The sequence below is a fragment of the Diadema antillarum genome, unplaced genomic scaffold, assembly GCF_040938485.1.
Source record: "Diadema antillarum isolate AM-2024a unplaced genomic scaffold, OU_Dant_1.0 seq00000821_RagTag, whole genome shotgun sequence".
Lineage (NCBI taxonomy): Eukaryota > Metazoa > Echinodermata > Echinoidea > Diadematoida > Diadematidae > Diadema > Diadema antillarum.
In genome coordinates, this window is record NW_027271698.1 from 2,355,907 (window position 1) to 2,371,059 (window position 15,153).

Sequence of the window (15,153 nt, forward strand, 5' to 3'; positions counted from 1 at the left end):
TAATTTTCATCAAATAAACGTTGAATCCTTTTTAAGATTACATGCTCTTTCATATTTCATAAGAGGTTTCTCATTATCTCACTTAGGATTGTTCAAAACAAGAATCCCCATCTCAACCAGTACTGTACAGTCCCTTTAAGGTGTTCTACGTTCCAAGAATGCCACATTGCTCATCTTTCATCTACCACTGCACTCTAAATACACTTTCCACACTCTTAAACTGCCATTCTTGGGACTCATTATTTCACAGACAGAGAAGACAAGTTCCTTCTTGTAACATGGCTGACACACAATGTTTTGAAGTTTTTTTATTGTAAATGTGCCTGTGAAGTAGGGAGCAGCGATCGGGATGGGGGAAAGCTACAAAAATAGTGGAGGACTGGACTACAGCGAGTCAAAAACATAATCATAATAACAAAATACAGAATTCTAGTCCATATTTTACAAAAACACTTGAATACTTCCTCCAAAATTTTACACATCTTTCTTTTGTGGATTGACTACAGAAGTTGGGAAAGAAAAAAAATTATCCTTTGGTTTTACTGGACTTCTGATCTGGATGCACAACATGGGTGGTGACAAGCTAATTGATAAATGGAGATGTCTTTTCACACGCATGTCGATCTCATCAATTAAATATATCAACATTGGGCACACATCCACTCCTAGTCAGTTCAACTGCATAATTGTGGACATGTCTAAATGAACCCAATCAATGGTAATCCTGATGACCTCACACAGAGCTACAATGATCACTGAATGCTCATAACTGCAATTATTTTCTTTGATGGAGTCATCTTCATCAATTCTCTATCATTCTCTCTCTCTTGAAATGGTGATGGAGGGAAAGCACTAAGACAAATTACATTACGAACTGAATGTTCATAAATTTCACCATACAGCAATGGCTACTGTGCTTACTCCATCATCCTAAGGGGGGGGGGGGGGGGGGGGGGTGGGTTGAGGTATACAGCTCCAGCAACACGAGATGATGAGACAATACGGGCATAGCACTCGTCTCTGACTGACTGACTGACTAGCAGCGTTGGTCTTTTTACAATTTACAACATCACACAAGGGACATTTGGCTAAGTACCTACGGAAGGATCTCCGCTCTTTTCCCTGCCTATCTGGGAGGGCGGGGTCTGAGGAGGATTTTTTTTTTTTTTCACTTTTTTGTAAGGGGGGCCTAGGAAATCGGTGTATCAAAATTCAACACTCTAGTAGATTCTTCAAGTCTGTAACTATGGCAACATCACAATCCCTAGCCACTGATCGCCCACCACAATGTAACATTCACATTCCACAAATAAGTTCCATGAAGTTTTCATCAGTACAAAATGTCAATTTACAAAGTATACACTATGAAGGACAAGCAACTGTTTACAGAATGGTGCAAATAACTTTTTCACCAATAAAACTCTACTAGTCTAAGAAAAGAAAAAAATGAGATACTGTATCTAAAGCTTCCATTGAAAATGAATAAGGCATCAAAATAATCATACTGACGTATGTTCTGTTTGGTGACAACGAAAGATACACATTTTTGTTTGATTATTTGTACAAGTTTACAGGAAAGTTATTCATTTTTGTCATTTTTCTTGTATAGTTCAACGGAATTGCTAACCTTTTAGCAACATGAAGTGGAAATAATAATGTCTAGTGGCAAATGACCTACACTTTCTTTAAAAAGAAAAATGTGCATGAAAACATAATTTACTCTTTGGTGAACCAACTCTCTACCTCTCTCTCTATTTAAGTCTAAGTTGTAAGTTTCGAAAATTCAACACACAAGGCCATTTCAACGACGTTTCACTTGCCACAGACACATAAATCCACAGCCGCATGGATGGAAAGCTGAACTATGTCCCTTCAGATATGTTGCCAAAGCATAACAACAAATTAAAACAATGCAAATATCAAATTAAATTCAAAACAGAGACATTATCCTGATTGAATTTGCAACAATTGAAAAAAAAAAAAGAAAGAGAGAAAAAAGATATTATCAACCAAGCTCCATATCTTCCCCAGAGGGATCATAAAAGGACAAGGTATGAAGTCTTCATATTCCTTCCTCATTAACTATATACCAAGTTGCCAACTGCAAGGCATCTTCATTGCAATCCCACCCTTGAAACATTCATTTTCCAGGTTCACCACTGGAAAGTGCATGATTACCTTCGCAATACGGGGAATACTTTTGTGAATCTAAATGGTAGAATCTCATGGTTCTACACAACTTCCGTTAAAAGGTCTCCTTTTGCAGATTCCTGGAACGTCTATTCAAACATGACTATGACACTTCTATCTATTTAGAGATAGGAGTAGCAAGCTGGGCTGCATTAACTTTTCCCTGTTTGTTTAAAGTGTCCGTTTCTTCTCGACAGCAAAGAAAACAAAAAAACTTGCATCTTTGATTTTGTTTTCGAATGGGAGTCAGGCCTCACAGAGAAATACACCATTAAATACAGCAGTCCTCCTCCAACTCTATTCTGAACATTGCTTGATTTCACACGAGACGCCACAGTCGCTAGCTCTCCTGTTCGATATGTAGTTGCTTGAAATATGATACATAAATCTAGAATTACCTCGTGTTTGCAGCTTGCAGTCTTTGCTTTTCATTTTCACTCACTTGCAATGAATACATGAGTTCAGCATTAATACCTTGTCATTTTCTGGCATTAAAAAAAGAAGAAGAAATTAATCTTACAGCATCAAGCTTACTCAACACATAAATTACATAAAACACAAATGAAACTATTGCTACAAGTAATAATTAAAAAAAAAAGAAATAAAAATCATAAAATGAAGCATAACGCATGAGGCAGTGCAAAGATGATAATATACATGATTTGCATGGCAGATGAACAGTATATTTTAGCTGTTGAAAAGTATTTCGTAACATTTGGCAAGAAATATGAACATACAACTCCTTTCTAAATTGAATGAAAAAACACATATGCTCATGTGTAATTAAAGTCTTGATCACGTGAATCAGTCGGAACTGAATTTTGTTTGTTTATATTAAATCAACATTAAAGTAAAATATGGGAGAGATAGAGAAAAGGAAGATGGATCTGACTTCCGAGTTTCAACTCAAGACGGGTTCTGATGGACTTTCAAAAATTTCGAAAGATCTGTTACCAAGTTTTGTCAAAAGATGAACCTTGGTACAAGGATGGTATGACACAAACTTGAGTTCAAACGACACTAGGGATAAGCAGTGAAAAATGCATTCTTTTGTATACACTGTATAAACATTGGCGTGTGGTTTTTTTCGATAAAGTGAATAAATTAGGATGTTAAAGCACTTGAGTTTTTGATTTGTTTTGTTATAAAGTTTATCTGTGGGATGTTGAGGCTCAAAGAGAAATCACAGGTCTGTAAACAGTACTATCCATGCCTTAAATGTTCTGAGCCTTGGGACAAGCACCTGCTCAGTCCCCTGACAAGCACCCTTCACTCAATTTTCTTACCCACCATTCTTTCCTCCAACACTCCCAGAGGGCAGAGAGGAAGACTGGCTCTTGATGACGAAACAGTCCTTTCCACACAACAGTGGACGCAATCACTGGACCTCCTGCATCAGTAATGCTTTACAATCAATGATAAGGTCCAGTGTTGTACTGCTTCACTCTCTCCCCCCGATTCAGCTGGATAGAGGGTGGAGTTCTCTAACCCCCTCCCGACATCCCTGCCCCATAAAATGTGCCAAGAGGTGAAACTACGACCATCAGAGTACCAACGTGATGATGCCACAGTCTTTTATTGCAGCTTGGGTAAGAACCGGATGCGAGCACGATCAGCAACGATAGCGTACCTAGACCGGACCAGGTGATGTTGTTTAAAGGGATTATATAGTTTTGGTTGAGACCTAATTTCAGGTTTCTAACATTTTTTGGTGAGATAATGAGAAACCTCTTATGAAATATGAAAGAGCATATAATTTTATGAGGAATTCAACATTTATTTGATAATAATTGGTTTTGAAATGGCTGAGATATCCAAAAAAGAGCGATTCTAATAAAGTGTGGGACCCACACTTTATTACGATCGCTTTGTTTTACTTTGTTTTTGGATGTTTCAGTCATTCCAAACCCGATTTTCATCAAATAAGCTTTGAATTCCTCTTAAAATGGTATGTTCTGTACTATATCATATGTGTTTTCTTGGTATCTCGCAAAAAGTTAAAAGCCCAATTCTCATCTCCACCAATACTGTACCATCCCTTTAAAGCCAGTTTCCATGGCGATAAATGTCTATGGCATCACACTTTGGTACACTACACACAATGGGAGAAGAAACTGGGCAATATATATACCGGACACAATGAGGTACAAGCTGTCAGTGAGGTACCTTTATAAACAAATCCTCCAAACGTGGAATACTTTTCTTTGTCATTCAGCTGGCGCCTTTATCACATGGTGCACCATTCTGCTTAGAGGTATTCACCATGTTCTAAGAAAAAGTCCCTCCTGCCAAATGTACATGTTACTGACGAGAATACGTTCAACCTGCTTTGCATGACAAACACTGCCTGGTGAGACCTGCATACTTACAAACATAAAATAAACAATAGAGCTGTATAAAATGAGCAGAGAAAAATACTTACAAATCAAAAATAAAAAGAAACTACACATTTTTCTGTGGCAAGTCTTCTGTCTTGCATTAATTCCAAAATATCAAGTCGAGTGTGGAACTGATCAATGTACATGAAACTTTCGCAAGTTTTTGCTGAAAACAGTCCTTTGTGGCAAATGGCTGGTAGCCCACTCTTAATCTCAGTCAGCCACACCGAAAGTTATCTCAACAAGTTTTCCTTCGCTGTTGGACTCAACGTCATAGGCGTAGTTCCACGAGGATCTGTCGAAAGCAATAGAAATGTTCTGCCCTCTCGCTGCGAAAGAGGCGGGCAAATCTTGATCGCTGGAGTTGGCTCTCCGCGAGGGCCTTGAGAGTCAATTCGAACGCGCGTGGCTGTCTGCAGGCACAAAACATAAAATATCCCTCCATTGTCCGCCGAATATTTCTCCACATTACGTCCTCTCAAGCTAACAACAGTCAGCACCCAGCTGTAAGTACACAAACTACAAAACGACTAATTTACAATGTCCACATAGTCCCAACCTGGTTCACATTAAATTTGTTTGATTAGCGTCTGCCAATATATATCTTCATTTTTTTTCTCTCCTCCAGTTTCTCAAGAGATTCACTGATATACATTTCTTCATAAATTTTTGTTGGTGTGTGTTTGTTTCCCCTCCGTTCTTCTCCTTGCTGATAGATATATAATTTTGGCCACAAATTCACTAGACATGCACATACATTACAACTGGTGAAAACTGGAGAGAAAGGTGCTTATATCACTGTGACTAGACAAAGACAATGAGTTTTGATCTTCCTAAAATACTCAATTTCTTTCTCTTCTTCTACTAGATACTCCGTAGGAAATCTACAAGCTACTGGCTTCGGTGGTAGAATTGTGTGCGATCTGTTTGTTTTCTTTATACACAAGAGTTGCTCTAGAAAGTGGTTGTGCTGACGTAAAATTTTTACAAGATTTTTTTGCTTTCTTCCTCTCTCTCCAACGTCTGAACAAACGTTAAATACTGCCTTGGCACAGAATACAAGACAATTCCACAGTTAGAGTCGAGATTTTGGTTACTTGGTAAGACCACGGTTTTCGCCTCGCAAAGTTCCTCGAGGAGCATTTCTGGAAGGGTCAGATTGTCTTGGGAGTGGGGCACCCTCATTGTTCGGGGTCCGCTTTAGTGTCTGAATGCCCACTACTGACCACTGTGGTGGCTACCATGGTCGTCGGCATCGAGTGGTTTTCCGCGACGAGCTGCTGGGCTGGCTGAGGTACAACAACAGGGGGCGGTGCATAGCGATAGACTGATCCATTGAGTTCAGAGGGGTGGTTGGAATCCTGCCACTGCCCACTGGTCACCATGTACTCCTTGTTCACACAGTTGCGGAGGTTGCTGGGGATGCGACCCGTGATGGCGCGCCGGATCTCCCCCGCCGCGCTCTCGCGCACCTCGTTGCTGCTCTGCTCGCTGTACCAGGAGCAGTGGGGCGTGCAGATCAGGTTGGGCGCATCCTTCAGGGGGCCTGAGGTATATGTGAAGGGCTCGTTTTCGTGGACGTCGAGCGCGGCGGCTCGGATGCGCCCCTCCTTGAGGGCCTGGGCGAGGGCGTTCTCGTCTATGAGACCACCGCGGGAGGTGTTGACCAGGAAGGCGCCTTGACGCATTTGTTTGATTGTGAATTCGTTGATTAGATGATGATTATGCTCATTGAGGGAACAGTGGAGAGTCACACAATCACTTTGAAATAGGAGGTCCTGTGGGAGAGAGATGCAAACAATAAACTGATAAAATTCTCATTTTATCCCTTCCAGGAGGCGATAGCAGGCTAACAAAAATGTGATGAATAGCTATAAAGATTCAAAAAAATATTTCAATAACTAAACAATTTTTGCTGGCAATGTATGTTACTTCTGAGGAAAGTGGGCTGATAAATCAATGATATCTTAGATTGCAATCACATGGCTGTAGGATATTTACTCTAAAATCAAGACAAATGGCCAACCTTACTCTTGGTATTCTGCATAAGCGGTTATTTTCACGAGGGTTTAATTTTCGCGAATATCGCGAATCACAGTTGGATCGCGAATTTAACAACACACGAAAATGTTGCCATGCACTAGGGTAACAATGCATGTAAGATAGCGTTGGTGTCAATTCGCGAAAACAACATCTCGCGAAAATTTGCGAAAATATCTGTACGCGAAAATAACAGCTTGTACAGTAGTAGGGCTGTAAATGGCTGTCTGATTACAATGCATCATTAAGTACGTAAAATAATAATATGCACCAGTGGATATCGCTGCTTGCTGTGGACTGAGCATCATGTTCACACCTAAACATTTCTCAGCAATGTGACAGCACTCAGCCTCCATATAGTCATCATTCCCAGTTTTCTACTCTACACACTACAGCAGCTTCTAAATTGACAGTACTAGTATCCCTTGTCAGACCATATGAGATTATCCGTTACAGTACTGTATAAGCTGTTATTTTGGCGAGGGTTTAAAGGCCCAGTATAGTTTCGGTTGATATTGGGCTTTAGGTTTCCAATGTTTTTAATGATTTTTTTTTGTAGATGGGAAACCTCTTATGGAATATGAAAGAGCATATAATTCTTACAGGAATTCAAAGTTCATTCGATGAAAATTAGTTTTGAAATGGCTGAGATATCCAAAACAAAGCAAAACAAAGCAAACCTAATAAAAGGCGGGATCCACTTATTAGGGTAGCTTTGTTTTACCTTGTTTTTAAATATCTCAGCCTTTTCAAAACCCATTTTTATCAAGTAAACATTCAATTCCTTTATGAATATTATGCTCTTGAGCATTTCACGGAGTGATTAATAAATATCTGGCAAAAAAATTAAAAGCTGAATCCTCACCTCACCAATACATTACCATCCCTTTAATTTTCACGAATTTTGCCAATCACTATTGGATCAAGAATCCAACACACGAAAATGTTGCTACACGCTATGGTAGCAATGCATTTATGATAGCTTCGGTGTCTATCCGCGAAAATAACATCTCGCGAAAACGTCTGTGACCTCCTAATTCGCGAAAATATCTGTACGTGCAAACAACAGCTTATACAGTATATGATCATCAGCACAGCTCGATTACCCAAGTTGTTTCAAATGGACGACATTTGAATCAATGCAGCATGCTGCTTTACCTGTAGCGTGTATACTCTTGTGAGACCGAGAGCCTTTTCCATGCCGTCCTGGAGGTAGGGGTCGTAGAACAGGATGTTGAAACCAAACGCTTTGGCCCTTTGAGCAACGGCTGTCCCAACACGACCTACGTGCGAAAACATTTTGTTACAGTGTGAACTTCATGGCAACCATTACCACATATCTGATAATAGTAGACTTTTGCGTTGTTAACCCGTTCCATACTGAATTCTGAAATGCCCATAGAATTAGTACCCAGGTCACCAGGTTCCCGTACAGAACGGGTTAACATCGATCACATCAATGCTTGCCTCTTGCTTTAAGATGACTAAAGCAAAATTTGGTGCCAAGTTGCTGCTGGGATCACTTTTTTAAAAACATATAATTCTTTCTTTACTATCACGCGTAACACACAAGCATCTTATCTTGAGCTCCAGAATTATGTATTGTTAACCTATGATTAATAATCTAACATCTATCCAATCATCATCAAATACAATCTAGCACAAAGAAGCTGTTATTGGATTGCCTGAAACACCATAGTATGACACTCCCACAAAGTGTTTTAGATAGCACTTCTCCATTTCTTTGTTCCTCTCTTCCATTCTTGTGATAAGGGGATCATATAGCTTTGGTTGAGATCTTACTTCAGGTTTCTACAATTTTTTGGTGAGATAATGCGAAACCTCCTATGAAATATGAAAGAGCACGTAATTCCAAGAGGGATTCACTGTTTATTTGATGAAAATTGGTTTTGAAATGGCTGAGATATCCAAAAACAGAGCTATCCCAATAAAAGGTGGGACCCACCTTTTATTAGGATTGCTTTGTTTTACCTTGTTTTTGGATGTCTCAGCCATTCCAAAACCAATTTTCATCTAATAAACTTGAATTCCTCTTAGGATGGTATGCGCTGAATTATTTCATAAGTGGTTTCTTGGTATCTCGCAAAAAGTTATAAGTCCAATCTTCATCTCCACCACCTCCTCCAATACTATACCATCCTTTTAAGCTCTACTCAAGTTAACTCTTTCAAATTCTAGTCTGAATTTTGAACCAGCTACAGAACTCCAATCCCACAACATAAGACTTAAAGAGTGATCTACTCACAATTTCCAAAAATCACTTTTCATCATTAAAAAAGAAAAAGAAATCGCATTTCATTTAAAGTTACTGACACACTTTAGCAATCCTTCCAAGCATTCACACTATTTCATCTGTAGATGGCATTTCATGTCAGAATAGCAGAAGGCAAATCTGTCATCCTAACAATGATGCAGAACTCCACATGTCTATTAAGCATGACCAGTAAAGAGCAACTTGTACTTGTCAATAATTGTTAACGAGGAAAGAAGAGCCACTTGGCTCTACATATGTGTAGTTCACACCATGATAACTGCAATTACAGCCAAGATGAAATCAACTTGGGAAACGGAGCCCCAACAGCGTGGGAATGACTGATGAACTGCTGCTGAAGAGTAATTTGCTGTGCCCTTTTTTCTTCCATGTCACAACTTCATCAAGGTGCGAACATTCCCATTTTCTCTCACCTAGTCCGATGATGCCCAGAGTCTCGTTGCGAATCCTGGTCGCCCCGGCGCCCGCCTCCCTGATCTGCTCGGCGCCGGACAGCTTCTTGCCCTGCTTGACCATCTCTGCCATCCAGTGGGTGCGTCTGTAGAGGTTAAGGATCATACAGAGGGTGGAGTCTGCCGCCTCCTCCACCCCGTATCCAGGCACATTGCAGACGGCCACGCCTATTGGAGGGGGGCAAAGGTGATGGAGATGGTGGTTAGTCAACATCACGCTGTTAACTATTAAGCAGTGCTTTGTTTGTAACTTGTCTGAGAATGAAGTGTGGCACAATAAGGGGATTCACACGTAAACAAATTAGCGGGATACAAATCTCGAGATTTGCATCACGGTTGCATTCTCAAGATTTTTGCCTGTGTGGGGGCTCAGGCCCTTCCACTTTTGTTTTTTGTTTGTTTGGGTTTTTTTTTTTTGCATAATACATAGGAATGCATTAGGTCTAACCACTTGGGGGCTCCCCACTTTTTTTAAACCTGGAAGTAACACCAGAAAATTACGATGAAGCCCATTTTTTTCTGATTAACCCTGAAAGTGGCACCAGAAAATTGCACTTTTAGAAGCCTTTATTTATCTATTTATTTTTTGTTGCTTTTCAACGGATTAAACCCGGAAGTGGCACCAGGAATATAAACTGGGCCCCCCACTTTTAAAGACACAGCACCGGCCCTGATGTGTAGTGATTTACTAAAACATGCAACAGGGCTTTGGGCAAGGCATATTTATTGTTAGCTGTCAAAGGAAAGACAAACATGTTGAAGTGGTTATCTGCAGAAAAATATCATTGTACAAAGTCTTTTTAAAGAATGGAGAAACTCATCACCAGAATTGGATCTGACAGAAATGAGATCGCTGCAAAATGAAATAAAAAGTATGACACTGCAATGGGCACACAGATGAATTTAATCATTGCTACCCCCTGAAATGAAAGGAACTTAGGAAGCATGTTTGTCAAATTTCATCTAAAAATACAATCTTCACTTTGATGTCTGCAGTGAAAACTGGGCCAAGATGTATCTTGTTCCTTTCAGTTTCCTGTCAAAGGCCCTGTATCACTGACAACCTCGAGTCCACTTAAGCTGATGCACCACAGCAACCATTGAATGTCTTGTGTGGGCACTTGTATGAACAGTTTTCATATAACATTGTATTTTTCTTTTCTTTTCTTTTCTTTCTTCTTCTTTTGTTACTGTTAACGCTGATTTTGTTAATGTTATTGTGTTTTCTAGTCTATTTGTATGAGTAGCAAAGTGCGCTTAGAAACGTCAGTATGAAGCGCCACATAAATGCAATTATTATTATTATTATTATTATTATTATTATTATTATTATTACATATTGCATTGCAACAACAACAACAACAAACAAACACAACAGAAGACCATACTCCACACAAAGAAATATCAAAAACACTTGGTGAAAAGAAACTAGAGGAAACTGAAATAGAAAAGGCTCCAATGACATTTTGACAAATTAAGTACTATAATTACCACATGTTTGTGTTTGTGAAGAAAGATATTACACATGATAAAACAACCTGTTCTAGTATCTACTACATAAATATCTGTGTTAGTAGCTTTCATGGCACAAATGGCCCTTCTCATAGCTTGTATCATTTCTATCAAATTTCTCTGATCCACATTGTCTGAAATATGTGTGACTGTCATGGTGATCGCCCCCTCACCAAACTCTGGAATATTCGGCGTCTTCATAGACACTAATGTATTGATAACAAGACTAACCTATGGCTGTACTATGCGATACATTTCTGGTTCTCTGCTTAGAATGCGTCCAGATTCTCCTTTGGGAAATTTAAAAGTCAGCATTAAAGGTGCTGGTGCTCGAAATCACTTGACAAGTTTGAAGTTAAATCATTTCGGTCTCTGACACAGCCCCACCCCCCCCCCTAAATTTCTGCCGAGAAAGGAAGGTCAGTCATTCTGTCTGGAATGTTCTAGGGATGACGATGGCTTTCCTGTCAAGAAGAAACTCATCACTTCTGACTTGTTCCTTTCTTCATAAATGGCAAGTATTTTTTCTTGGCAGCATCAATTTGCTAATTTCCAGCCTTAACCATACGAAAAGTGGCATAATTGCTGTAAGTAATGACAGGTTTCATCTAATGGGACTCGATGAAGGTGGTCCACCGCCTCGGTGAAAGAGCACAAATGGAGTCAACTAAATTTCGCCATCCTAGGACGTTACTACTCTAAATATTTACATGGTTTGTTTCGCAGCGCACTTCGAGGTTTCCTGCCAGATTTGCCACACAATCACAAAAAGCAGAGTAACATCCGTCACAATATTTAGTCCAACAATGATCATCAAGGCCTTTGGAGACTTGAGAGGTAGGAACCCAAGTCCCAAAACCTCAAAGATGACTGACATAGAGGAAGTATGTTTTTAAAATCACTCAAATGAAGTCTGAATTCTTGCGGGGGCAAGGGCACGTAATATTGCGCAGCAGTGCACCAAAACTTAGGAAGTCAGACTTAATGAGCACATACATGTATGACATATCAAGGGGCAATTGTTAGTTTAGACAGCACTGGAGAACTGATGGGACTCTATTGAGTGTTGGAAGAAGACTATTTGATTTTATCAAACTGAATAACATTTGACTGAAAACATCACTAAATTTTGTGGCACAAATGTATTGTACCAGCGTAAACACTAATGTTTAAAAGTTAAAAGTATGATAAGAGGAAATAAAATGGTAACCAATGTTATATAATATGTGTAACTAGATTTGTTGTGTAATGTCTTACCACAATGTGGAAAACAATTAACAAAATTAAGAGTCATCTTGACCCAAGACTAGAACATCTAAGGGGGAAATCTTAGGGCTCTCTTACCCATCTCCCCTGCCGCCTTGATGTCCACATTGTCGTAGCCGGATCCGATGCGGACGATGATGCGCAGGGCTTTGAATTTGTCCAGGTCCTCCCGCGTCAGTGTGATGGAGTGGTAGAGGAGCGCACCGACAGCCTCATTCAGCACCTGGGAGCAAATTTAGAAGGTAAAGGAAAAACAAAGAAAACGTTAAGTCTTACATATCATCCAGGGTGGTGGTAGCCTCATGATCTAAAGAACCTGGGTTCAATCCCCGAATCTTACTGGCAGACCTCCAAACCTTTCTGACTGAAAAATAGGGATGATTTGGCTCAAAAGTAGGAAAGAAAGAGCAGTTCCCATAGGAGTGCGTAGTAAAATCATCAAGAAAATTAGGAAACTCCTATCAAAACAAGAGCTGGGAATAGTCAAAATTCAGATTCCGTCCTCCAAATTCAGAATGGTTGGGAGGTCTGTACTGAGCAACGCCGAGTGTAATCATACCGTCCCCTGAGAGGCAAAAATACTCTGTGTCTTGGCAGGTCATAAAATGGAGGCCCCATATGTGAAAGAGTCACAACTCATGCACGTAAAAGATTCTGCTTCATTCATTCATTGCAAAGAGCAGAGCACATAACCCAGTGAAGTGGTCCCACCTCACATCCACCTGGGCCTCATGAAGACCAGCTAGTGCAGCTGAATATGGGCTATCCAGCCATCTTCTCAGACGGAAAAATGAAACAAACAAATTCCTCACCGACATCACCTCAATTCTAAAGAAGCTTGTAAGTGCCACTGTGTAGAAAGTGAGATCTTGGACCTTGCCTTCATGGGCCCAAAAAGGTAAAGAAGGCAAGGAAATATCTTGTCTTCTTGGCGACACTTGTAAGCTTCCATACATTAAATTCTCTGAAATGTACACTTGTATGAAATTAAGTCTGTGACATTTAAGCCCCATATGACAAAAATTTAATATAATTCTACTCATCATAATTCAAGCCAGATTCTTTAACAAAATCCACTTTAATTTTAATACGGCAATAAAATGATAAAACAACAGCAATTGAACAGTTGCACACAATTGATTGTGACGCCTTATTTCATGGAAATAATTCTCACTGTTTGCAATTCCTACGAACAACTGGACATTCAATGGAAACAGCTTGGGCAATACATTTTAATGTTTTCCTCACGACTAGCTGACACAAAATAGATGCTACATACTGCAAAAAAAAAAAAAATAATAATAACAAATATAAGAAATAAGCACATTTCTAACCATACTTTTTTTGATATTCAACATTATCTGCAAAAATGACACCAAAACTCCCAAACAAATATATATTGTGACCTCGTATCTACAAAATATGTCAAATGTTCAGGAGAGCCAAAAAACATGGCGGCCAAAGCACTATAGCGAATGGGATAACCCTTCCTTTGACATGCCGTGGTGGCTTCAATTTTGGAGTAAGACAGTTGGGATTTGGTCAGGACATCACTTAACCTATTATTTGATCATTAATCCAAAAAAGTCATTTTCACCAAAATTGCAGGGTATACATGGTCCTGTCACCCCAGCGACGATATATTTTTTTCTCTGCACCACAGATGATAAAATGAACCCCCCACACAATTACACCAGACAGCTGTTATTCATCGCTTTCTATTCATGACAAAATGTGAGAAGCATTCATTCAAACACTATTAGTCCTCGGGGCATATCATCACGCATTATGTCAGATATCTTTTTTCCTAACAAATTTGCTCTCAGCCAATCAGATGCAAGGACTTCAGTAGCTTATAACAGTTTGTCAGACAAAAAAAAATCTGGATGAAGTGCACCCTGTACTCCTAAATGGGATCAATTTTCAAACTCCATACTCAACAGTGATGCAGACACAGATTGTGATTGTTGGGAGTCTACTCCCACTGGTTTCGGAACTGAAATGGGATCTCTAGGATCTTCTCAGCGCATTCTTCGCCTGTCTCCTTCCTCTTGGTCCAGATGGATCTACATGACTCATATCCAGCTACGCTTCACAGGGAAAACATTGATACCTTACTAGAAAATCACACAAATGAACAAATCCAAGCTTTTTTCTCCATTCTAAATGACTCTGAATGTACATTTTTAATGGTTTGAAAGCACAGTTTCAGAAATGTAACTAACACATTTGTGGATTCCCTCATTTTTTTTTTTTTTTAATCCCGAGTGTGGGTGAGTTTCCATGTTGGCTTTTGTTCTTGCTGTCTCAGAGCAACTTATAAATGGTCTGGAAGACTAGAAATAATTCAAGAGTTTTCTGTGAAAAACTAAACTGAACATTTCAAATTTAGACACGATGGGTGCCATTCTATGAGCCGTGCTGTTTTATGGTAGTCGCATCAAGTGTAAGCTGGGAAGGGCAACGTCACATTCCCCACAGTCACAGAATCACCTTGAATTGAGGACTGATATCATAGGGGTCATGCACTCGGCGAGAAATCACCGCCTCGTGATGACCTCATGCATGGGAAGCCCTGCCAATTTCAAACTGCCCTACGCCGAGATGACATACAGACCAGGGGCCGGAAGGAAGTGGTCGAGGCCTCCCGTAGAACAAAGCCAGGAATTCTGGGAAGGCTGTGAATCATTCGGCCACTGGGGAGGAAATTAATGTGTTGCTCTCGTCCGTCACTCTCATCTTGAAGGAATGCATCCAGCTCTAAAGATATCCTGCTCTGTAATTCTACATTTCCTATCGCGAGATGCTTCAATGCGAGTACAAAGAAGAATAAGCGGAAGAAATGCAAAAAACAAATCCAAACAGCGATGGCAAACAACATATAAAACTTTTTAATGTGATAGAATGCTACGCAAAGTCAGTCATTGCAATGTGATGATACACACTGAAGACAATCATGGAATGTACTGTTTGATATTTCCATCCAGCGGCATACAAGGCTGAATTTTCCACAAATCACCAG

At 39.8% G+C, this 15,153-nt stretch overlaps 1 protein-coding gene across 1 annotated transcript in view; it reads right to left on the minus strand.

Annotated features, from left to right (window-relative positions):
* Positions 1–977: 977 nt before the first annotated feature.
* The window catches only part of LOC139739852 (C-terminal-binding protein 2-like), a 114,893-nt gene continuing 100,717 nt past the window's right edge, over positions 978–15,153 (minus strand). Inside the window, exons 5-8 of the mRNA XM_071650452.1 lie at positions 12,210–12,354; positions 9,315–9,521; positions 7,767–7,891; positions 978–6,346 (exon numbers count right to left, since the gene is read on the minus strand). Of these exons, the coding sequence (XP_071506553.1) occupies positions 5,750–6,346; positions 7,767–7,891; positions 9,315–9,521; positions 12,210–12,354 (1,074 nt within the window). The 3' untranslated portion in view covers positions 978–5,749. The remainder of the gene's footprint in view (positions 6,347–7,766; positions 7,892–9,314; positions 9,522–12,209; positions 12,355–15,153) is intronic.